Source organism: Myotis daubentonii, chromosome 1 (assembly GCF_963259705.1).
Source record: "Myotis daubentonii chromosome 1, mMyoDau2.1, whole genome shotgun sequence".
NCBI lineage: Eukaryota > Metazoa > Chordata > Mammalia > Chiroptera > Vespertilionidae > Myotis > Myotis daubentonii.
The window spans coordinates 75075538-75100296 of record NC_081840.1 but is presented as its reverse complement, the minus strand read 5'-3'; the positions used below and the strand labels follow the sequence as shown (position 1 = coordinate 75100296).

Sequence of the window (24759 nt, the reverse complement as noted above, 5' to 3'; positions counted from 1 at the left end):
TACTTCCGTTTTAATATGTTTAAATTTTTTCTGGGTGAAAGCAAAATTACATTTTAAAATCCAAGGTACATTGACCAATTTTCTCCCTCAAAGTTATATCAATATATATTCTCATAAAAAGTTCCTCTAAATTCTTCTAACGTTAATATCAAAATCTCATATTCCATTCTAATATAAAAATTCTGATTTTGTTTGTCTGGTTATTAATGGGGTTAAACATCACAAAAGCTAACTGCCAACTTATTCTTTTGTGAATTTTCTATTTATATTCTCTGCATATTTTTTCACTGGGTTGGTTATGTTTATTTTAGGAGCATGTTTTATACAATGAATATTAATCCTTTTTTCAGTATATGCTGCAAATAGTTTTTTTTATTCTGATGTTTCTTTTAAAATTTGTATATGATATCCTTTGTCATCCAGAGGTCTTAGAATGTATGCTGTGAATTACAATTGTGCATATTCTTAAAATTATAAATACATTTTCCTATATTTTCTGCTTGTGTGTTTATAATGTGATTTTTAATTGCCTTACATTTAAAATATTTAATTCATGTGAAATCTTTTTTAGCATATGATGCAAGACAGAAATTCAACTCCCCGTTCTTATATTTTTTAATCTTTAACCCAGTTTTAGTAAACACAGTATAAACTTAAACACCAAGCACATTATATTCTCCATAACATTTTGCTACAAATGTGAATAATACATATTCACATACATTCATGAGATGTGATGATAATCCAAACCAGGGGTGGGAAACGTCCAGGCCATGGCCATATAAGGTCCATGAAAACATTTGGTCTGGCCCCTGCAAAGGAATTAGAAGTGAGTTAATTACATGTTTGACCAATATAGCAGGCTAATTTTTAAGTTGATAATTTTGTTTGGCCTGGGAATCTTATATAATAAAAGCCCAGGAACCATAAGAGCATAATGACCAGAACGACCAGAGACCAGAACCACCACAGCCCCTTGTAGGGCTGGCCCCACCCCCCCAGCAAGCGGTTAGGGGTGATCAGGTAGGCAGAAGGTCCCTCGCAGGGCTGGCCTTGCCCCCCAGCAAGCGGTTAGAGGCGATCAGACAGGCAGACGAGTGATTGGGGTGATCAGGTAGGCAGGCGAGTAGTTAGGGGCGATGAGGCCCCATGATCGATGCCTCAGAGAGGGAGACCCAGGCCACAGCCTGCAGGAGGGACGCTCAGTGGCTGCGACAGGAGGCGCTGGCAGTGGTGGATGCTGCAGGGCAGGGCTGCACCACGGCGGCTCCTGAGTGGGCATGGTGCCTGCAGCCAGGCCCAGGCCCCAGGGTCGCAGCCTCCCCCTGCAGCTTCTGCAGGGCTGGACTGCCACTCCTCCTGCTATGATGCCTGGGCAGATCCGGACCCTTCCATGACTGCGGGCTCTCTGACAGGGCTCGGCCCCCTGACTGGACTCCCCAGCTCGGCCCTGACTGCAGAGGAGCTGAAATACACTGACATCCACCACAGTGGGCCATGATCGCCCCTTTGCGCCACCTGGAGGTGAAACTGAGCAAGAGGCCTCAACCTGTGAAAAGTGAGCTAGATGAGGAAGAGGAGCCAGGAAAAGGCGCTGGGAAAAGAAGTAGTGGCAACCTCGTGCCAGAACAAGAAGGAGCGGAAGGAGTTTCTGCGGCGGGAATCTGAGTGGCTGGAGCTCATGAGTGCGGAGCTGAACACCCAGATGGAGGAGCTGAGGCGGGAGTGGCAGCAGCTCATCCTGATGCTCAGCCGGCATCGCCCCACCTGCATCGTCAGGAACTACAGCGTTAAGACCCCCGATTCAGAAGGCAGCCCACTGCTGGAGCAGCTGGAGAAGAAGTGATCATGGGCTGGGAGGAGGAAGAGGAGGTGGAGAAGATGAGGGGAGGGAGGAGGAGGAGGGTCCCAGAGGGCTCTTCCTTTGCTGCATGAAAAACTCTTCAATGAGGCTCAGCACAGCCAGCATCAGCCGGGCTTTTTTGTGAAACTCAGATCAGCCACACCAGGGGAAGAAACCCAGGCTGATGAAACCCAGGACCAAGTGCTGAGACTAAAGTAGTCCTGAGGGGGGCCTGTTCTGCCTGGGGCCAGGCTTGCAGGAAGCTGGACAGAGGCTCTGGGCTGAGAGACGCCCAACCAGGCAGCTGTGGGCACTTCTCCGGCATCTCCGCCAGGGCACCCACCCAAAGGACCTCCAAGCAGCCAGGAAAAACCATGAGTTGCAACCAAAATTAGGCTGAGTATGGAACTCAGAGTGAAACTGCAATCTGCCTGCCCCCAGACCTGACCCTGACCCTGACCCTGACCCTGATCCTGACCCTGATCCTGACCCTGACCCTGATACAAGGCTGGAGAAGAGCACAGTGCCAGGCCCTGCTGTACCCGCCCACCATGGTCCAGCTCAGTCCTGCCTAGAGTGGCAGTCGGGGTGCACCCTCACCCGCGCTGCTGGAGTTGCTGTGGGCACGAAGCACAGGCGCCCTTCCAAAGCACATAGTCACTGAATGTTTACAGACTGGTTGTCCTGGCAGGGCTTTCCACTGCACATTTCCACTGTTTTTTATACTTACTTTATATATATATATATATATTACAAAAAAAGATTTTATACAAGCAATATATAACTGGATTTCTATAAGCACTCGATGTGATACAGTATAAATATGCTATGGTTTGTTTGTTATGAACAGACATGCAGCAGTTATGGCGGTTGCGTGTAAATTCTAAGTACTGTAGTGTCTGGGTGTTGGGGTTGTCAGGGGCGAGATGCGGTGCATTTCCATCCTGGTAAACCCTTCACAGTACTCAGTTCTGTATCACATCGCTCAATAAACATTACTCTTACTTTAAAAAAAAAGGAAAGAGGGAGGCCCAGGCCAGCCAAGCCATCGCACTGCACACCTGTTGCCTGCAGAGGGAGGTGACCGGTGGCAGGGGATGGGGGTGGGGGGAGGCAAAGCTGCACAGATGGCAAGCAGTGGCAGTAGAGGGGGCAGGGCCAGCTGCTTGCAGCCTGGGATAGGAAAGCCCTGATAGGCCCTGATCTCAGGTCAGGCCTAGGGACCCTACCTGAGGGGTCCAGGATTGTGAGATGGTACAGACCAGGCTGAGGGACCCCCCTCCCCCCGCCCCCGCGAGTCCACAAAGTTTTGTGCACTGGGCCTCTAGTGATGTTATAAATATCCAGGTGGCCCTTGGCAAAAAAAAGGTTCCCCACCCCTGTCTTAAACAGTTAAATAATAAGCAGTGAGCTTAGCTAACATTGAAACAGGGGCAGTGAATAATAATAGTAAATAATTTCTTCAAAAATAAAAATTTATCTTTTCACATCTCTGTATATTATACATCAGTATAGATAGCAAGATAAATAATAGATACACATGCAGAGTGCTTCATGAAACTCACACCACATATCTCCTAATTTTACAATTTTTCACGGGGAAATTTAGTTGATATACACACTTTAGTTCCTGCCTTTCGGGCATGTTTCTAAGTTTTCTATAATCTCTACTAGAGGCCCAGTGCAGATTCATGCACCGGTGGGGCCCCTCAGCCTAGCCTGTGGTAATCAGCGGACCTCCGCACTGCAGCAGCCTGGGCTTACCTGTCAGCTCGTCGGGCTCCAGACCGCTGTCCATGGCAATGCCGCACAGCACGAAGTAGTGTGTGAAGTGGCAGGCGGCAGCCCGAGCCTGGGCTGGACACCACACCACTCCCGCTCATCCTGGCCTTCCGGCCCCTGCTGTGCCTGCCGCCACCTCTCAACGCTAGGTTCCGCTGTGGCCTGCGCGCATCTGTCCTAGGACAATACTGGCGTGCCCATGACCATGCAGCCGCCACTCATCATTGCAGGCTCGCTCTTCTCATGGCTCTGGAGAAGTAGCCTCGGGCTTGCGCCCAGTCAGTCCCGATGCTGGTCCCGATCTTGGTCTTTTTTTTTTTTTTTTTTTTAATTTTTATTGATTTTTTACAGAGAGGAAGGGAGAGAGAGAGAGAGAGTTAGAAACATCGATGAGAGAGAAAGGCCTCTATTCTATATAGTAAAAGGGTAATATGCCTCCCAGCACCAGGATCAGCGGAGCAGTGAGGCCTCCAGGCACTGGGATCAGCGTGACAGGGGGCAGCGCCCAAACCCCCTGATTGCCCTGCGGCTCTGTGTGTGACAGGGGGCGGGGCCACAACCTCCCTATCTGCCCTGCTCTGTTCATGACAGGTGAAGGCGCCCCAACCCCCAGATTGGCCATGCTCTGTGTGTGACAGGGGGCAGTGTGCCAACTCCCCTATCGGCCCTACTCTGTGAGTGACAGGGGGGAGGGAGCTCCTCAACCCCCTGATGGGCCCTACTCTGTGTGTGACAGGGGGCAGGGCCCCAACCCCCTGATGGGCCCTGCTCTGTGTGTGACAGGGGGCGGTGCCCCAACCCCCCAATCGGCCCTACCCTGAGCATGACTGAGGGTTGCATCGCAACCTCCCAATCCACCCTGCTCTGTGCATGACAGGGGGCGGCACCCCAACTCCCCAATTGGCCCTGCTCTGAGCCCAACCAGGGGCTGCACCTAGGGATTGGGCCTGCCCTCTGCCACCTGGGAGCAGGCCTAAGCCAGCAGGTCGTTATCTCCCAAGGGGTCCCAGACTGTGAGAGGGCACAGGCCGGGCTGAGGGGCCCCCTCTTCCCCCCCGAGTGCACAAATTTTTGTGCACCGGGCCTCTAGTCATTACATAAAAGAATACGGTCTCTTTTTTTCAATAGTTTTATTCATTTCGAACGGGCCAGATCCGGCCCGCGGGCTGTAGTTTGCCCACGGCTAGGCTAGAGCATCACCTTGTGGACTGAAGGGTCCCAGGCTCAATTCTGGTCAAGGGCATAATGCCCAGGATGTGGGCTCAGTCCCCAGTAGGGGGCATGCAGGAGGCAGCCGATCAATGATTCTCTCTCATCATTGAAGTTTCTATCTCTCTCTCCCTCTCCCTTCCTCTCTGAAATTAATAAAAATATATTAACCAAAAAAATCAATAAGCCATAAGTGTTAGTGAGGATGTGGAGAAAAGAGAATCCTAGTCCACTGCTGGTGAGAATGCAGACTGGTGCAGCCATTGTGGAAAATCATATGGAGTTTCCTCAAAAAATTAAAAATGGGACTCCCATTTGATCCAATGATCCCACTTCTAGGAATATATCCCAAGAAACCTGAAACAACAATCAGAATATATGCACCCCTATGTTCATACAGTACACTTTACAATAGCTAAGATTTAGAAACAGCCCAAGTGCCCATTATCAGATGAGTGGATAAAAAAGCTGTAGTGCATTTACACCATGGAATATTATAGTGATGGTAAAAAAAAAAAAAAAAAGGAACTCTTACAATTTGCAAGAGTATGGATGGACCTGGAGCGTATTATGCTACGTGAAATAAACCAGTCAGAGAAAGATAAGTGTCACATAATCTCATTCCTATGTGGAATCTAATGAACAACTCCACTGACTTTCAAAGGATAGTCCAATGTGTCTCCACTACTTTGCTATTCCACTATTTCAGCTTCTGGCATGGTAGAATAGGTGGTTTCACACCAATCCTTTGCTAAAATAATTGGAAGAGCTGAACAAAAAAATGTTAGATCTCTTTGAAGGTATCAGAGAGTACCAAATTAATGATGAATTATAGGGTTGTTTCAGGAAAGGAGATAGCTGCGCCTGACATTTGGGGACACTGTCCCCCTTAGGCAATGCCAATTTCAAAAGTGCCATTTGGGAAGGTGAAGTGAACTTTACTCAAATTCACAGGCCTGAGTAAACAAAAATTAAAGTTTAGGACCCCGGAATGAGGAGACATCTGATAATATCTGGGGTGTTTGGTTAGAATGCTAAGATATTTCAGGATTAGAATGAACCAGAAATAGATTTACCCTCACATGGACTAAATCCCAACCTCAAACCTGATTAATTAATTTAACTAGGATTGTTAATGGTACAAGCCCTACTTCTTGCAAAAAAATAATTGTTTTCTCATGGAGGAAAATAACATTTTTCAGAGCCTCAAACTTCCTTTCCAATTTTTCATTATATACCATAGTCAACATACAATAAAAAATAGCCAATATACAAGAAGGCAAGTTATGAGAGTAAACCCAAAAACAAAAGAGACTGAGAAAACAGACAATCCCCACATAATTAAGAAAATTGAGTTAATAGGTACAAATTTTTGTATTACTAATATGTCTAAATACATAAAAATATGTCCATACACAAATACAGTGTGGTAGTCTAGTTCGAATACTACCAAATGACCTCTAAGAGGCTGCCTCTGCTTGTACATGCCCCTCATTATCTCCTCCCCTTGAGTGTGGCAGCACTTGTGAGTATGATGGGATAGTCACTTCATTATGTTATAGTTTATGGAACAGTTGACTTAAAGAAAGAGAGATTAGCATCAGTGGGCCTAATTCATCTAGGTGAACTGAAAAAAGAAATTCAGCTTGTGAGGGAGTTCATATGTGGGGATTTTCAAGCCGTCAGCCCAGCTTGTGGCTGAGTGGAACTCCCCCTGTGGGAGTGAACTGACCACCACAGGGAAGTTCCTGCATTGAGCGTCTACCCCCTGGTGGTCAGTGTGCATCATAGCAACCAGTGATTCCTGGTCGTTCTGCCATTAGGGTCAATTTGCATATTACCCTTTTGTTATATAGGATATTATTCAACCATAAAAATGAAAAAAAGTACTGACACATGCCACAGTGAGGGCAAAACTGGAAAAGATTATGCTAAGTGAAAGAAATCAGACATAAAATGTCAATATATGTGGATATTTAAGTGAATGTCCTTAGAAATTCATGGATATATTTATTGATAGAGAGGCACCATGTTTGAAACTTACTTTCAAATGGTTCTCCCAACAGTGATTGATAGAATTCTAAAACAAATGTGGTAAAATGTTAACAATTGGGGAAACTGGGTTAAAGATATAGGTAAGTTGGGTTTTTTTACTATATTTTGCAAATGTTCTCTAAGTTAACTAATAATTCTCAGAAGAGGCAGAAGCAGTAATTTGATTGGTCATTAAGCACTTTAAAAGATGTTCAATCTCACTGGTAATATGGAAATGTAAACTATTATGACAATGAGCTACAACTGCATATGCTTCATAACTTGGAATTCTTCTTACAAGTATATATTCTAGAGAAACACACATATAAGTGAAGGAAGATGCACAAGAATGCTCATTAAAGCATTATTTGTATAACAAATATTAGGAAAGTTAAATACCAATTTATAAAGGAAAAAATAACCCACTATACTTATACAATATCATAGTAAAAATCAATAAACAGATCTACATATATTAGTTTGAATAATCTCAATTAAAATGTTGACTGTTAATTGCGAGTGGCAAAATGATATGCATAACATGAGATAATCTATGTAAATTAAAAACATAAAATATTACACTATATGTATATATACTGTTTATGGTATATGCAGAGTTAATAAAAGCATTAAAAATCCACAGGGAAAATAATCACCAATATCATTTTAATAGTTTCTTCTGGGGAATGAGGAGAAAAGAATAGGGGAGTAACATTAGTTGCATATACATCCTCTCTTTTTAAAAAATTGATAAATAAAATATATGAACCAAATATGATCAAACATTAGCATTTAAAAATATTGATGAAAACAATTGATGGAAGTGTCTGGGTGTGTTATATTACTATTTTTATTTTTTTCTATATGTTTGATTTATATTACTATATTTTAAAAGAAATAAAAAAGACATAGTTATGGAGTTCTAAAATGTGGAGAAGGAAGATGGGGAAGTGGGAAATGTCTAATTTTTTTAAGGGAATTAGGTGAAAAGACTCATTCTCATAAATTTTTTTATGAGATTAGGTTTGGAATAATATAAAACAGTGACAAGAAAATAATTAGTGAGTCACCAACTTGTATCTGTGTTAGTTTCTTTCCTCCCAAATGTTAAGAGCTATATATCATAACATTTGATATTGAAATTCAACTGTGTTACAGAGATACATCATTTTGATTTTTATCACTTGAATAATACATGTTAATTGTTGAAGACTAAGAATAGTACTCAAAGATTAATCATATTATATCATCTATGGAAGTTATGATTAACTTATTAGTATATAACCTTTCACATTTTATTCAATAAAATGAGTGCTAAAATACTCAAATGTATTAAAAAAGCTTAAGACATGTAAGAAAGTGAAACACCCATTTTCCAGTTCTGATCATGAGACTAGTATGCTGGTGCCATCTGGTGGTAAACTCACACACATTATAAATGCTGGCACAGGGGCAATGAGCAGTGATGGTATTTTTTTTTAATTAATCTTTATTGTTGAAAGTATTACAGATGTCCCCCATTTTTTCCCCAGTGACCCTCCCCCACTCTAAACCCATTTGCCCCCTTACCCCCACCCAGGCCTTCACCATACTAATGTCTGTGTCCATATGTTATACATATCCTATATAATAAAAGGCTAATATGAAAATTGTCCCCTCGGGAGTTTGACCAACCAGGAATTCGACTGCTAGTTATGACCTGCACTGATCACCACGGGGTGACGCAGAATGAAGGAAGGCCCCGGTCGGCAGCCGAAAGGCCCTGATCAGCCCTGATTGCTGGCCAGGCCTAGAAACCCTACCTGTGCATGAATTTCATGCACCAGACCTCTAGTATGCATATAAATTCTTTGGTTAATCTCTACCCACCCACCCACCTACCCCTGGATTCCCTCTGAATTCATCATGCTTCTATTATCTCTGGATCTATTTTGTTCATAAGTTTATTTTGTTCATTAGATTCCACATATGAATGAGATCATGTGATACTTGTATTTCTCTGAAGGCATAGTTCACTTAGCATAATACTTTCCAGGTCTTTCCATGCAGTCTCAAAGGGTAAGAGATCCTTCTTTTTTACAGTTTCATGGTAAATGTACCACTGTTGTTTTTTGTTTATCCACTCATCTACCAATGGGCACGTGGACTGTTTCCAGATCTTGGCTATTGTAAATAGCACTGCTATGAACATAGGGGTGCATATATTCTTTTTGATTGGTGGTTTTGGTTTCTTAGTGGGATCACTGGATAAAATGGCAGTTCCATATTTCATTTTTTGAGGAAACTCCATACTGTTTTTCACAGTGGCTGCACCAGTCTGCATTCTCACCAGCAGCATACTAGGATTCCCTTTTCTCCACATCCTCGCTAACACTTATGGCTTGTTGATATTTTTTGTTAATATATTTTTATTGATTTTAGAGAGGAAGAGAGAGGAAGAGAGAGATAGAAACTAATGAAAAGAAAATAGGATTCTACCGAGTCTCCTATCTACCAACTCCAGGATTTCTGTGAGGAGCAAATGAGATGAGGCACGTGAAAACACTTCACAAACATTTGGTTAAACTGTAAAATGTTTGCACCTGGCTATAAAGCAAGTCGGGTTCCTGGGCTGAAGAAACTCCAAGAAGGCTAGTCACTTGGGATAGGAAGCCAGGCATTGCTATGTGATGTCATTACCCAGCGTCCACAGTGACCGTTTCCAGGCTGAGCTGTGATGTGGGCTGCATTTTGTACTGGGGTCTTGGCAGTGTTGGCTGTGATTTGGTGGCATGTCATTCTGGGGTGGTGGCATGGCTTGTGTCCCACTTGGGGGAGGCTGAGTATTGGTTTGTCAGCACCAGGTCCATGGTGCTGTTTATTTTTAAATGGCCAGTGTGTGTCATGGCAGCGCCTTCATTGAGCATCTGCCCCCTGGTGGTCAGTGTGCATCATAGCTACCAGTCAGATGGACAGACACTTAGCCTTTTATATATATAGATAATTACTTATTTATTGCAATTTTAATTTTTTATGCCTATGTTTCTTTCTCTCTATATTTCTTCTTCCTATTGAAGCAGTCCCTTTAACATTTCTTGTAATACTGGTTTAGTAGTAATAAATTCTTTTGCCTTTTTTTTCTGGGAAGCTCCATATTTCACCATCTATTTTGAATGATAGCCTTGCTGGACAGAAGACTCTTGGTTTTAGAGCCTTGCTTTTCATTACCTTGAATACTTCATGCCATTCCTTTCTGGCCTGTAGAGTTTCTGATTAATAATCAGCTGATAGCCTTACGGGAGCTACTTTGCAGGTAATAAATTGCTTTTGCCTTACTGCCTTTAAGATTTTCTCTTTGTCTTTAATTTTTGGCATCTTAATTATGATTTGTCTGGGCATTGGCCTCTTTGGGTTCTTTTTTTTTTTTTTTTTTTTTTTTTTTTTTTTTTTTTTAATTAAATCTTTATTGTTCAGATTATTACATTTGTTCCTCTTTTTTTCCCCCCCATATCTCCCCTCCTCCCAGTTCCCGCCCCACCCTCCGCCCTCACTCCCCACCCACTGTCCTCATCCATAGGTGCACGATTTTTGTCCAGTCTCTTCCCACATCTCCCACACCCCTTTCCCCCCCAAGAATACTCAGTCCATTCCCTTTCTATGTCCCTGATTCTATTATAATCAACAGTTCATTCTGTTCATCAGATTATTAATTCACTTGATTCTTAGATTCACTTGTTGATAGATGCATATTTGTTGTTCATAATGTGTATCTTTACCTTTTTCTTCCTCTTCCTCTTCTTAAAGGATACCTTTCAGCATTTCATATAATCCTGGTTTGGTGGTGATGAACTCCTTTAGCTTTTCCTTATCTGTGAAGCTCTTTATCTGACCTTCAATTCTGAATGATAGCTTTGCTGGATAAAGTAATCTTGGTTGTAGGTTCTTGGTATTCATCACTTTGAATATTTCTTGCCACTCCCTTCTGGCCTGCAAAGTTTCTGTTGAGAAATCAGCTGACAGTCGTATGGGTATTCCCTTGTAGGTAACTGAGTTTCTTTCTCTTGCTGTTTTTAAGATTCTCTCTTTATCTTTTGCTCTTGGCATTTTAATGATGATGTGTCTTGGTGTGGTCCTCTTTGGATTCCTTTTGTTTGGGGTTCTCCGCGCTTCTTGGACCTGTAAGTCCATTTCTTTCACTAGGTGGGGGAAGTTTTCTGTCATTATTTCTTCAAATAGGTTTTCAATATCTTGGTCTCTCTCATCTTCTGGCACCCCTATAATTCTGATGTTGGTACGCTTGAAGCTGTCCCAGAGGCTCCTTACACCATCCTCGCATTTTTGGATTCTTTTTTCATTTTGCTTTTCCGGTTGGATGTTTTTTGCTTTCTCGCAGTTCAAATCATTGACTTGATTCTTGCGCTCCTTTGGTCTGCTGTCGGGCGTCTGTATAATATTCGTTATTTCAGTCCGTGTATGCTTAATTTCTCGTTGGTTCCCCAATATAAGATCGAGGGTCTTATTAGTTTTCGTGTAGATCTCATTAAGTTTATCGACAGCTTCTAAACAGTTCTTGAGAGACCTTAAAAGTGTGGTTCTGAACTCTATTTCTTCCATTGACAATTTTGTCCTGTTTCTTTGTCTCCGCATTTTGTTATGCTTCCTTGGTGTACCCCCTAGTGGTCTTTGTTCGAAGTCTTATAGTTAAATCTTGATTGTTGTAGCTAATTCCAGGGAGGGTTTGACCTCCAGGCCAAGTGGCTATGAGAATCAGCTGTGTCAGCAGTGAGAGAACTTCTGTCCTCTAGGGAGGTGCTAATCTAGCCTTTGCCTGAGGCTATCTGGCAAATGCCTCTGTGCAGGGCTTGGGAGGGGCGGGTCGCACAGGATCAACAGGGTGGGCCAGAGAGAGCAGTTATGGCGGCTCTCAGTCCTGTCCCCAGGGGCTCTGCCTCTCTGAGTCCCAGCACCCGCTGCAAAGCTCGGAGAGAAAGCTGCACTCGCTCTGACCGAAGCCAGACAGTCCCGCTTCTCCCGTTTGAGTCTGGGTCCCTAAAGACTCGCCCAGATCTGGTGCTCAGAGTCTGTGACTCCCTCCCGATTGAAAACAACAACCGCGCCCTCCGCCGCCAGCCCGCTCCGCGCACTCCGCACCTCAGAATTTGACTTCACCACTGCGCCTCCTCTGAGTGTCCGTGTGCGTTTCTCTTTCCTCCTAGTTGTAGGACTTCCACTCAGCCAGCGTTCCTGTGGTTCTGGGTGATGTCCGTTCCGTGTTTTAGTTTCACTTTTGAAGTAGTTGTTCAAAGCAGCAAACTCTGGCGTTAACCTATGCCGCCATCTTGGTTCTCCCCTCTTTGGGTTCTTTTTGCTTGGGACTTTCTGTGCCTCCTGAACTTGTGTAACTTTTTCCTTCAGCAAGTTAGGGAAGTTTTCTGCCATTATTTCTTCAAACAGGTTCTCTATCCCTTGCTCAGTTTTTTCACTCTCTGGTACTTCTATGATGTGGATATTGTTATGTTTCATGTTGTCCCACAGCTCCCTTAAACTGTCTTCCTGTTTTTTAATGTTTTTTTTCTCTTTTTGTTTCTCTTACTGAGTGATTTTTTTTTCTACCCTGTTTTCTAATTCGCTGATCCAATCCTTGGCTTCCCCTAATCTGCTGTGTATTCCTTCTTATGTGTTCTTTACTAGTGCTATGTCATTCTTCATTTCTGACTGGTCATCTTTTAGTTCCTATATATTTTCTCATGCTGTTGAGCATAGTTGTAATCATTATTTTGAACTCTATACCTGATAAATTGCTTATCTCCATTTCATTTGTCTCTTATTCTGGAGAATTTTCTTATTCTTTCATTTGGGACTTGCTTTTTGTCTCCCCATTTTGGCTGCCTGTTTGGATTTGTTTCTATATACTAGGTAGATCTGCTTCAACTCCCAGCCTTTTTAGAGGGTCTCTTGTGTAGGACAATGTCAGATGCTATGGTCTATCTTTGAGAATGTGACTGGCTCTGAGTGCCCTGTTTGGAGCTATCAGCAATCCACAGCTTGTGGCTCCCTATGCTGGGGCTGAATGCTTTTGGACAGGACCAAGATGCACATCAAAGTTACTTTTCCTAGCCCTGGGCCCAGAAGCAGATCAGGCAAAGATTCAAAGCACCCAGAGATCCACCTCTGCCTGCAGTCTGACTGTTTTTCTCAGTCTCCTAATGAACCTCAGGCTGTAGACCAAAGCAAGGCATAAACTCCACAGAATGGGGAGAAAGGTTTTCTAATATGGTGTGACAATTACTTCCCTCTCCCCAGGCAAAAGCTTCCTGGATCGTTAATGTCTGCCTGAGAAAGATGTCCTCTGCAATATGGGGAATAACAGCACAGGAATCCAGGTGGCTGCTCTCCAAGCTCTATCTTTAGACCGGAACTCTGGATTGTCCTCACACAGCTCTAGTCCACTCTGTCCTCCCTCAGTGGGAGCTCAAGTTGAGTGGCTGCACTCTACTATTTGTGTGTTGGCCACTTAAGAGGGTGCCTGCATATTCAGCCATCGCTCCCTGGCAGACAGAAACCCTGCTGCTTTTCACAGCCAGATGATATGTGGACACCTTTTTCAGTTCTGGTGCTCTGGGCTGGGGAGCCCAACTTGGGGTTTAGACACCAGAGTTCCCAGTGAGAACCCCCCTCCAGAACTTCAGCTGATGTCTGTGGGAGCCCAGCCAGCATTCTTATGCCTCCACACTTCCTACCAGTCTCTATGTAGTCTCTACTTTACATCCTTGGTTATCAGGGTTCTCTCCAGTTATTCTTCAGTTGATTTTTCAGGATGGTTTTTCTATATTAGTTGTAATTCCAGTTTGGTCCTGGAAAAATATCTTTCAGGCAAATGGAAATGAAAAAAAAAAAGTAGCAATACTTATATCTAACAAAATAGACCTCAAAGTGAAGGCCATAACAAGAGATAAGGAAGGCCACTTCATAATACTAAAGGGATCGATACAACAAGAGGATATAACTCTGGTAAACATATATGCACCCAATGCAGGAACACCCAGATACATAAAAAAAAAAGACTTCTGGAAGATATTAAGGGAGAGATCGACAGCAATATGATCATGATAGAGGACTTGAATACCCCACTGACATCACTGGATTAATCCTCTAGACCAGGGGTGGGCAAACTTTTTGACTCGAGGGCCACAATGGGTTCTTAAACTGGACCGGAGGGCCAGAACAAAAGCATGGATGGAGTGTTTGTGTGAACTAATATAAATTCAAAGTAAACATCATTACATAAAAGGGTACGGTCTTTTTTTTTTTAGTTTTATTCATTTCAAACGGGCCGGATCCGGCCCGCAGGCCATAGTTTGCCCACGGCTGCTCTAGACCAAAAAAAAAAATCAGCAAAGAAACAGCAATCCTACCAGTAAATGACTCACTAAATCAAATGGACTTAATTGACATCTTCAGAACATTTCACCCCAAAGCTACAGAATATACATTCCTCTCAAGTGCACATGGGACATGTTCAAAGATAAACCACATATTGGGCCACAGGCAAAGTCTCTTCAAATTAAAGAACATTAAAATCATATCAAGCATCTTCTCAGACCACAATGGCATAATATTAGAAACCAACTACAATTAAAAAATTCAAACACTTGGAGGCTGAATAGCACAGTATTAAACAACGATTGGGTTACCAAAGAGAACAAAGAAGAAATTAAGGACATTTTGGAAATAAATGACAATGAAAACACAACAATCCAAAACTTATTGGACACAGTGAAAGCAGTCCTGAGAGGGAAGTTCATATCTCTACAGGTCTACCTAAAAAAAAGAAGAAAAACTGGTAATAAATTATCTAACTCTAGAACTTAAAGAATTAGAATGAGAGCAACAAGAAAAGCCTAGAGTGAGCAGAAGGAAGATAATAAAGATCAGAGCAGAAATAAATAGCATAGAGACCAAAAACGATAATACAAAAGATCAATGAAAACAAGAGTTGGTTCTTTGAAAGGATAAACAAGATTGATGAACCTCTAGGCAGGTTCACCAAGAAGCAAAGAGAGAGGAAAAACAAAGTCAGAAATGAAAGAGGCGAAATAACAACAGACCCCACAGAAATACAAAGGATTTTTAAAAATACTATGTACAACTCTATTCCAACAAACTAGACAACCTGGAGGAAATGAACATATTCTTAGAAAAATACAACCTTTCAAAACTCAATTATGCTGAGTTAATATTTGACAAAGGAGGCAAGAAAGTCTCTCAATAAATGTTGTTGGAAAAATTGGTCAAGTATATGCCAAAAAAAAAAGAAATTTGACCACCAACTTACACCATACACAAAAATAAACTCAAAATGGATAAAGGACTTAAATGTAAGACAGGAAACCATAAAAATCTTAGAAGAAGCCATAGGCAGCAAAATAGCGGACATTTGTCAACAAATCAACAAACGACAAGTGCTAGAGAGGATGTGGAGAAAAAGGAACCCTCTTGCACTGCTGGTGGGAATGCAGACTGGTGCAGCCACTGTGGAGAACAATATGGACTTACCTCAGAAAACTAAAAATGGAACTCCCATTTGACCTAGTAATCCCATTTCTAGGAATATATCCCCAGGAAACAGAAACACCAATCAGAAAGGATATATGCAGCCCTATGCTCATAGCAGCACAATTTATAATAGCTAAAATTTGGAAACAGCTTAAGTGCCCATCAGCAGATGAGTGGATTAGAAAACTGGTACATCTACACAATGGAATACTACACCACTGTAAAAAAGAAGGAATTCTTAGCATTTACAACAGCATGGATGAAACTGGAGAGCATTATGCTAAGCAAAATAAGCCAGTCAAAGAAAGATAAATATCACATGAACTCACTCATTTGTGGAATATAATGAACAACATAAACTGATGAATAAAAATAGAACCAGTCATAGAAGCATTGAACAGACTACCCAACCTATGAGTGAAGGGCAGGGGGGTGGGGCGTAAGGAGGTAAGAGATCAACCAAAGGACTTGTATGCATGCATATGAGTATAACCAATGGACACAGACTGGGGTGGGGTGTGAGAGCGTGTGCTGGGGGGTAGAGATGGTTGGGGAGAGGTCACTGGGGGAAAAGGAGATTTATGTAATACTTTAAACAAGAGAGAATTTAAATTTAAAAAATAATAAAATAATTTTTAAAATGCAGTTAAGACTGATCTGTCAAAAAAAAAAAGGAAGAACAGAAGAAATCTCTATAAAAAGGACTAAATGAAATGTAAGCAAGCAAACTACTAGATAGAGAGTTGAAAACAATGATTATAAGGATGCTCAAGGAATTTAATGAGAGATACAAGGATCTTAGTGAGAATGTCAAAGAACTTAGTGAGAATTTCAAGAAATTAGTGAGAACATCAAATACATTAAAAAGGACCAATCAGAAATGAAGGATACACTAACTGAAATGAAGAATAATTTACAGGGAATCAACAATAGAGTAGAGGACACCAAGAATTAAAAAAAACAAAAACAAAAAATACCCGATCAGAACAGAAAAAAACAACACACCTCTAAATATGAAGATAGGGTAAGGAGTCTCTGGGACTACTTCAAGTGTACCAACATTCCCATCATAAGTGCCAGAAGAAGAGTGAGAGCAAGGATTTGAAAACCTATTTGAATAAATAATGACAGAAAACTTCCCTTACCTGGTGAAAAAAATAGATTTATAAATCCAGGAAGAGCAGAGAGTCCTAAACAAGAGGAACCCAAAGAAGCCCACACCAAGACACATCATAATTAAAATCCCAAAGGTTAAAGACAAAGAGAGAATCTTAAAAGCAGCAGGAAAAAAAGCAGCTAGTTACCTGTAACTGTCAACTAATTTCTCAACAGAAGGAGTGCCCATACAACTGTCAACTGATTTCTCAACAGAAACTTTGCAGGCCAGAAGGGAGTGGCAAGAAGTATTCAAAGTGTTGAAAAGCAAGGACCTACAACCAAGATTACTCTAGCCAGCAAAGCTATCATTTAGAATTGAAGGCCAGATAAAGAGCTTCCCAGACAAGGAAAAACTAAAGGAGTTCATCACCACCAAATCATTATTAAAAGAAATGTTAAAGGGTCTTCTTTAAGAAGAAAAAAAGTAAAAAAAATATGAACAATAAAATGGCAATAAATACATATCTATCAACAACTGAATCTAAACATCAAAATAAGCAAACAAGAAATCTAATGAACAAAGTAAAGTAATAAATGGAATAGAGCCAGAGGCCTGGAAACATGGAACAGACTGACAAATCTCAGAGGGAAGGAGGGAGGGAAGTAGGAAGAAATTAATCAAAGAACTTATATGCATACTAGAGGCCTGATACATGAAATTCATGCAAGGGGGAAGGGGGGGGGGTCCCCCTCAGCCCAGCCTGTGCCCTCTTGCAATCTGGGACCCTTGAGAGAATGTCCAACTGCTGGTTTAGGCCTGACTGGGCCTAAACCGGCAGTCAGACATTCCTCTCACAATCCTGGACCCCTCGCTCCTTACCACCCGCCTGCTTACTCTTTATCGCTTGGCACACCACTCCTTAGCACTGCTGTGGAGGCAGGAGAGGCTCCCACCACTGCACTCACCAGCCGTGAGCCTGGCTTCTGGCTGAGCAGCACTCCTGCTGTGGAAGCGCACTGTCCACCAGGGGGCAGCTCCTGCATTGCACATCTGCCCCCTGGTGATCAGTATGCGTCATAGTGACCGGTTGTTCTGGTCATTCTGCCATAATGGTCACTGGGCTTTTATATATATAGATATGAATTACCCATGGACACAGACAATAGGGTAGTGAAAGGTTGTGGTGGGGTGAGATCTGGATGGAAGTGGGCAATGGGGAGAGAAAGGAGGGAACACCTGTAATACTATCAACAATAAAGTTTTTTTTTTTTAATGTCAGGGGTAACAAAAGAATCAGTATTAGGGTCAAAAGATAAAATAAAATAAATTTCCAAGAATTTAGTCCCAAAATACAAGAAAAACATAGAAGAAAGAATAAGAATTATAGAAAAGCAATTCAAGAGATCCAATATTTGATTCATGTAGTTCCAGAAAGAAAAAAAAAGAGAGGAAAAGAAAAATTGAAAATTTAATAAAGTAAATTTCCCAGGCCTGAAAATTTGTGTGCCCAGATGAAACCCTATCATCACTGTCACCAGATAGGGACTGGGCCTAGAGTGGATCTGCCTCAGGCTGGCCTGTAGTGTGTGGGTTCTTGAGATGCAGGAAAGATCCAGGTGATTTTGAGAGTATGCTTATTAAAGCTGGGGACAGTGAAACAAAGGAAGGACTTAGGGTAGAAGAAGAAACAGGAGAGAGCCTATGCGGTACCTGACTTTGGCTCCCTAGACATGTTATAGGAAGGAAGTGAGCTAAGGTGGGGCTGCTGTTAACTCACTGAGAAGTCAGAGAAAAGGGGAACCTTTAGAGCAGGGGTGGGCAAACTTTTTGACTCGAGGGCCACAATAGGTTCTTAAACTGGACCGGAGGGCTGGAACAAAAGCATGGATGGAGTGTTTGTGTGAACTAATATAAATTCAAAGTAAACATCATTACATAAAAGGGTACAGTCTTGCCGAAACCGGTTTGGCTCGGTGGATAGAGCATCGGCCTGCAGACTGAAAGGTCCCAGGTTCGATTCCGGTCAAGGGCATGTGCCTGGGTTGCGGGCACATCCCCAGTGGGAGATCTGCAGGAGGCAGCTGATCGGTGTTTCTCTCTCATCGATGTTTCTAACTCTCTATCTCTCTCCCTTCCTCTCTGTAAAAAATCAATAAAATATATTTAAAAAAAAAAAAAAAGGGTACAGTCTTTTTTTTCAATAGTTTTATTCATTTCAAATGGTTGGGATCCGGCCCGCGGGCCGTAGTTTGCCCACGGCTGCTTTAGAGGGAAAGCCCAGGAGGAGCTGCTGCTGCTCACTTGTCCTCTGGTTGCAAGTCTCATGGGTACCCTTAGAGTTTAGGAGAAGGAAAGTAAAAAGTTCATCTCCAGGAAAAGGCATGGGCATGTTCTAGACCAGTGATGGCGAACCTATGACACGCGTGGCAGAGGTGACACGCGAACTCATTTTTGGGGTTGATTTTTCTTTGTTAAATGGCATTTAAATATATAAAATAAATATCAAAAATATAAATCTTTGTTTTACTGTGGTTGCAAAGATCAAAAAATTTCTATATGTGACACGGCACCACAGTTAAGTTAGGGTTTTCCAAAATGCTGACACGCCGAGCTCAAAAGGTTTGCCATCAGTGCTCTAGACTCTGAGCGAGCCAATACTGGGTTGTTTTGAAGGGTTTATCTTTCTTCTGTGGGAAAGAATCTTAAGGGAGGGTTTTAGCAGAATATCCAACAGCTTCCCAGTGTGTTTTTATTATGCTGATGTATCAGAATGAGCTCTCTGGTCAGCTTCAGTGCTTTACTTTATCTTGGATCTGTGTGACTCTAATAGAATTTTTGTTATTTATTCCCCCGCCTTTGTCCATCCTTGGATTTGGCTGGTACAAATGGCATCAACTGTGTCTCTGTTCTCTATCTCCCTGACCAGGGTGACTTTAGTTATGTATTCTCTGGTTAGTGAGAAGAGATACAAACCATTTGTTCTCAAGTGTCCCTGGTTAAGGAAGATAAGGTCTTGTGATTTACTAGCTATCTGTAAGTTGTTCAAATTGTTTGGCCTTATTAAATTATTTTGTCTCAGTTTCCCCATTCCACTTGCCCAGGAATTTTCTTGTGTGTTTTTTAAAATATATTTTTAATTGATTTTTCGGAGAGGAAGAGAGAGATAGAAACATCATTGGTGAGAGAGAATCATTGATTGTGTGCCTCCTGCACGCCCCACACTGGAGATCAAGCCCACAACCTGGGAATGTGGCCTGACTGGGAATCAAAACGTGACCTCCTGGTTCATAGGTCAACTCTCAACCACTGAGTCACACAGCTGGGCCCTAGGAATTTTCCTAGCTTCTTATTATCCTGCCTTATCACCACCACCATTCCTCCTCCAGTGCAATATGACCTATACATACTCACATCGATGTGAAAATTGAGAACACAGGCGTAACAAGATCCTTAAAGCTTGTTCACGAAATTAAAGAGACTCAAATGGCACCAGACTTCTCAACAATAGCATTGTTGGTGATATAATATTTATTAGTTTCAAAAGAAAAATAATGGTAGCTTCCATAGAGGAACCTGGCAAATTCCACCTGAGCCAAGATCAAACAGATCAAACTGGAATTGAAAGGGAACTGCTAGAATGCAGTGGGAAGAACACGCCTCATGTCTGTGACATCTCTGCTAAAGATGCAGAATCTGAATCCAATCAGGACAAACATTGAGGGACAGTCTACAAAATAACTTGCCTATAATCTTCAAAAGAGTTAAAGTCAAAGAAAGCCTAAGGAACTATATCAGACCCAAGGAGAATAGAGAACTATGACAACTAAAAAACCCCACATGACTCTGAATTGAGTCTTTTTGCTATAAAGGACATTATTGGGCAAATGGTAAAGTTTGAATAAGGTCTGCATTAGATGTTACCATAATGTCAATGTTAATGTCCTGGTTTCGAAGGTTGCATGGTGGTCATGTATGCAAATATCCTTGTTTGTAAGGACACACTAAAGTATTCAGGGATAAAGGAGTTCTTTGTCCAGGACTTGCAATTTTTCTGTGACTTTGGTATTATTTCAGACATTTAAAAATATATTTTTAAAGTATAATACAAAACTGCAAATAATATTTGATTCTAATTTTGCTTTTAAGGATATTCATGTTGTATGTATATTTACACATAAAAAGGCTAAAAGTATATGCACCAAAATATTTAGAGTGATTAACTTTGAATAGTGTAAGTACATTTGACCATAACCCTTCATATTTTTCTAGTTTTCTACAATGAATTTTGCTTTTTTCTTGATTAATTAAATTACTAGGAGAAAAACTAAGAACATTAATTAAAATTACACTAAATTTTAACACTGAAAGTTAACCATTGATGACATTTTGACATATATCCTTCTAGGATTTTTTAAATACAAGTATATATATAAATTTTTAATGCATGCATATTTTCATAAAACAGAATCATAGCAAATACACTATAAACTTTTCTTCACTGAACACATCGATATTCTCCCATGTTAGTACATGCAGATTTTTATTATTACTTTAAAGGGCTGAATAGTATTTCACTGTTAGACTACTTACTTAAATAACCCCTATGGCCGGACATTAAGGATTTTCCACTTTCTACTATTATAAACCATGCGACTGTGAACATCCTTGTCCATGAAGCTTTAAGTACTTGCCAAATTAAGTTTTTAGGATATATTATGAAATGTAAAATCCCTGGGTCAAATAATATGAAAAAATATATATAAGGAGCTTTTAGTACATCTTACAAATTTACCCTTTTAAAGAGAGTATGTATTTTTTAGTTTATATTCTTAACAGTCTAGTACACTAACCCATAACAACATGGAATATTATTTTTCTTTGTGAGGAATTTGTATGATCGGAGCAAGTAGTAATCCAACATTTCTGGAGACAAGTTGATACATTTCAAAAGTCTATAAATAAGTCTACGGTTTTTAACTAAGTTGAGAGGTCAATTATTAACTGGGGTGGGAGATAAATGTCATCAACTTTAGGTCCCAGATAAAGAAAAGAAAGTAATGACCATGAGTGGAGAAATTAAAATAAAACCCACAATGAGCCAGGGTGGAAATCTTGCATTTCATAACTATCCTGTTTACTTATTGCTGTGTAACACATTACCTCAAAACTTAGCCACTTAACGCAACAAATATTTATTCTGTCACAGTTTCTAAGGGTCAGGAGCTTGGAAGCAGGTGGTTCTGGATCAGGGTTTCTCATGAAGTTGTAGTCAAGATGTCAGCGGGTATTGCAGCCCTCAGTCGGGCTGGAGGGGCCGGTTTCAAGAAAGCTCACCGCATGGCTCTCGGGAGGAGGCTTAGGTCCTGCCTGGCGCTAACTGCACCTCAGTTCCTCACCACGTGGTGCTCTCCCTCAGCTGCTTGAGCGTCTGGCTCCAGCTCAGCCCAGCTCAGCCCAGCTCAGCCCAGCTCAGCCCAGCTCAGCCCAGCTCAGCCCAGCTCAGCCCAGAGCAAGTGATTCAAGAGCAAGAAGTCCGAGGCTGATGGCTGCCCCGAAAAGCCATCTTTGCATTGTTCCCCTGGCTGCCTCTCCGTCGCTGCAGTCACCTCCGCTTCTTCGCCAGAGTCCTCCAACACCCGCTTAAAAAAAAAAAAAAAAAAAAAAATCCGCTGCATCCGATCACCCGCGTGCCCCAGACCCGGACGTGGACGCCACCTCCGAGCTCACCACCAAGGACTTAAAGGAGAAGGAAGCTGCGGAGGAGGCAGAGAATGGGAGAGCTGCACTTGCGAATGGGACCGCTCATGAGGAAAATGGGGAGCAGGAAGCTGACAATGAGGAAGAGGAAGAAGAGGGAGGAGAGGATGGAGAAGCGGGGGGGGGGGGGGGGGAGGGAGATGAAGAGGAGGACGCTGAGGCAGCGACGGGCAAACGGGCAGCTGAAGATCATGAGGATGACGATGCTGACACCAAGAAGCAGAAGACCGGTGAGGATGACTAGACAGCAAAACAGGAAAAGCTAAACTTAAAAAATATATAAAAGCCTCCGTGAGCTATTCACCCTCCACTTCCCCTCTAGAATGTGAACGTGGTCTCCTTCAGTAGAGACTCCCGCCCGCCCGCCCGCCTGCCCACCCACCGTGGTAGCATCACCGCCCAGACAAACCCACAATGTCAATTTGCAACAGGGGAGAAAAAAAGGACCAAAACTTCCAAGGCCCTGCTTTAAAAAAAAAAAAAAAAAAAAAAACAAAACAAAAACCCCACAACTTTAAAAAGGAAAATGTGTTTGTATTGACCTTTTATATTTTTGTACATATTGTTAGAGGTCAGCCGTTTTTAATGACCTTGGGATGACCAAACCAGCCTTTGGCGCATTCTCTGTCCAACTTCTGGCTTTATTTGTGATGTGACCATGTTCATTAAAATCTCAAAGGAGAAAAAAAAAAAACTTTATTAAAAAAGCAACAACAGCCGAAACCGGTTTGGCTCAGTGGATAGAGCGTCCGCCTGCGGACTGAAAGGTCCCAGGTTCAATTCCGGTCAAGGTCATGTACCAGGGTTTCGGGGACATCCCCAGCAGGAGATGTGCAGGAGGCAGCTGATCGATGTTTCTCTCTCATCGGATGTTTCTGACTATCTCTCTCCCTGCCTCTCTGTAAAAAAATCAATAAAATATATTTTTTTTAAAAAAAGCAACAACAAAAATCTTATTCCAAGCATTCCAGTAACTTTTTTGTATACGTACTTAGCTATACTATAAGTAGCTGGCTTGTATGAGATCTTTATGAAGGCCAAAGATAAAAAGGTTTCTTTTTTATCCTTTTTTGGGGGGGTCTATGATATTGCTATTTATTGTGGGGTTTTGTTGTTGTTATTGTTGTTGGCCTGTTTGATGTGTGTGTGAAACAATGTTGTCCAATAATAAATGGTACTTTTATTTTGCTGAGTTGTTCTAACAAAAAAAAAAAAGGAGAAGGAGGAGGAGGAAGAGAAGGTGAAGTGGGAAGGATAAGGAGAGGAAGAAGTCCAATGCTTTCTTTGACTTACCTTGGAAGCAGCATATTGTCACTCACTTTGATCATGTTCTGTTCATTAGAAATGAATCACTAAGTTGAGCCCACACTCAAGGAGAGGGGAATTAAGCTCACCTTTTTAAAAAATTATTTTTATTGTTGAAAGTATTACAGATGTCTCCTTTTTATTCCCCATTGACCCCCTCCCCCCACATCTGCCCTTTCCCCCGAGACTTAAGCCTATCTTTTTTTAAAATACATTTTATTGATTTTTTACAGAGAGGAAGGGTGAGGGATAGAGAGGTAGAAACATTGATGAGAGAGAAACATCGATCAGCTGCCTCCTCCACATATACATATACATGGAGCACCTAAAATGTACAAGACATTCTTGAGAGCTTGTTTGGAGGTTCTAGCAGGGGAGCGCAGCTACTCGTATACCCTTGACCGAAGACCGGTCCTCTCCTGGGTGGGGGGGGGGGGGGGGGGAAGGTCGTCCTCTTCGACCGAGCGCGCAGCTTCGGGAGGGACGCACATGGATCGGTGAGGGAGGAGGGGGACACCCGCCTAGCCAGCCAGATCAGCCGAATCAACCCTGGCGATCAATGGGGTGACAGATGTCGCAGCCAGATCGCCCTCACATCCAAATGTACAAGACATTCTTAGTTTTGCTTCAGGATATTTCCCACTTACTGATGAACAAGAACGAAGAGTTTATTTACTCAAGATCAGCTAGTAGATGATAGAACTAGGATCTGAACATAGGCTGTGCAGTTCCAGATTCTGTGTGTTTAACCACTATGAGACACTGACATTCTCTAGGCAGGGGTGGGCAAACTTTTTGACTCGAGGGCCACAATAGGTTCTTAAACTGGACCGGAGGGCCGGAACAAAAGCATGGATGGAGTGTTTGTGTGAACTAATATAAATTCAAAGTAAACATCATTACATAAAAGGGTACGGTCTTTTTTTTTTTTTTAGTTTTATTCATTTCAAACGGGCCAGATCCGGCCCGCGGGCCGTAGTTTGCCCACGGCTGCTCTAGAGTCTACCTTACCTGCCTACCTGAGGTGACCTTCAACTCCTTGAAGACCTTCAAGTAAAATGAATTTTCCATCCCTTCCTTAGAATATGTACAACAAGCATGTCAAATTCCTGCCCACAGGCCACATATGACCCACAATGAATATTTTTGTGGCCCAGCCAATATAACGGTATACAAGAAATGTTTTAATAAAAAT

At 42.1% G+C, this 24759-nt stretch overlaps 1 protein-coding gene across 1 annotated transcript; it reads left to right on the top strand.

Moving 5' to 3' along the window:
• Positions 1–22152: 22152 nt before the first annotated feature.
• Positions 22153–22544, top strand: LOC132227281 (prothymosin alpha-like; the record flags this gene model as incomplete). The annotated part of the gene is made up of 1 exon (XM_059682231.1): positions 22153–22544. A coding segment is annotated over one exon (351 nt), but the record flags the coding sequence as incomplete, so codon positions are not given.
• Positions 22545–24759: the final 2215 nt, after the last annotated feature.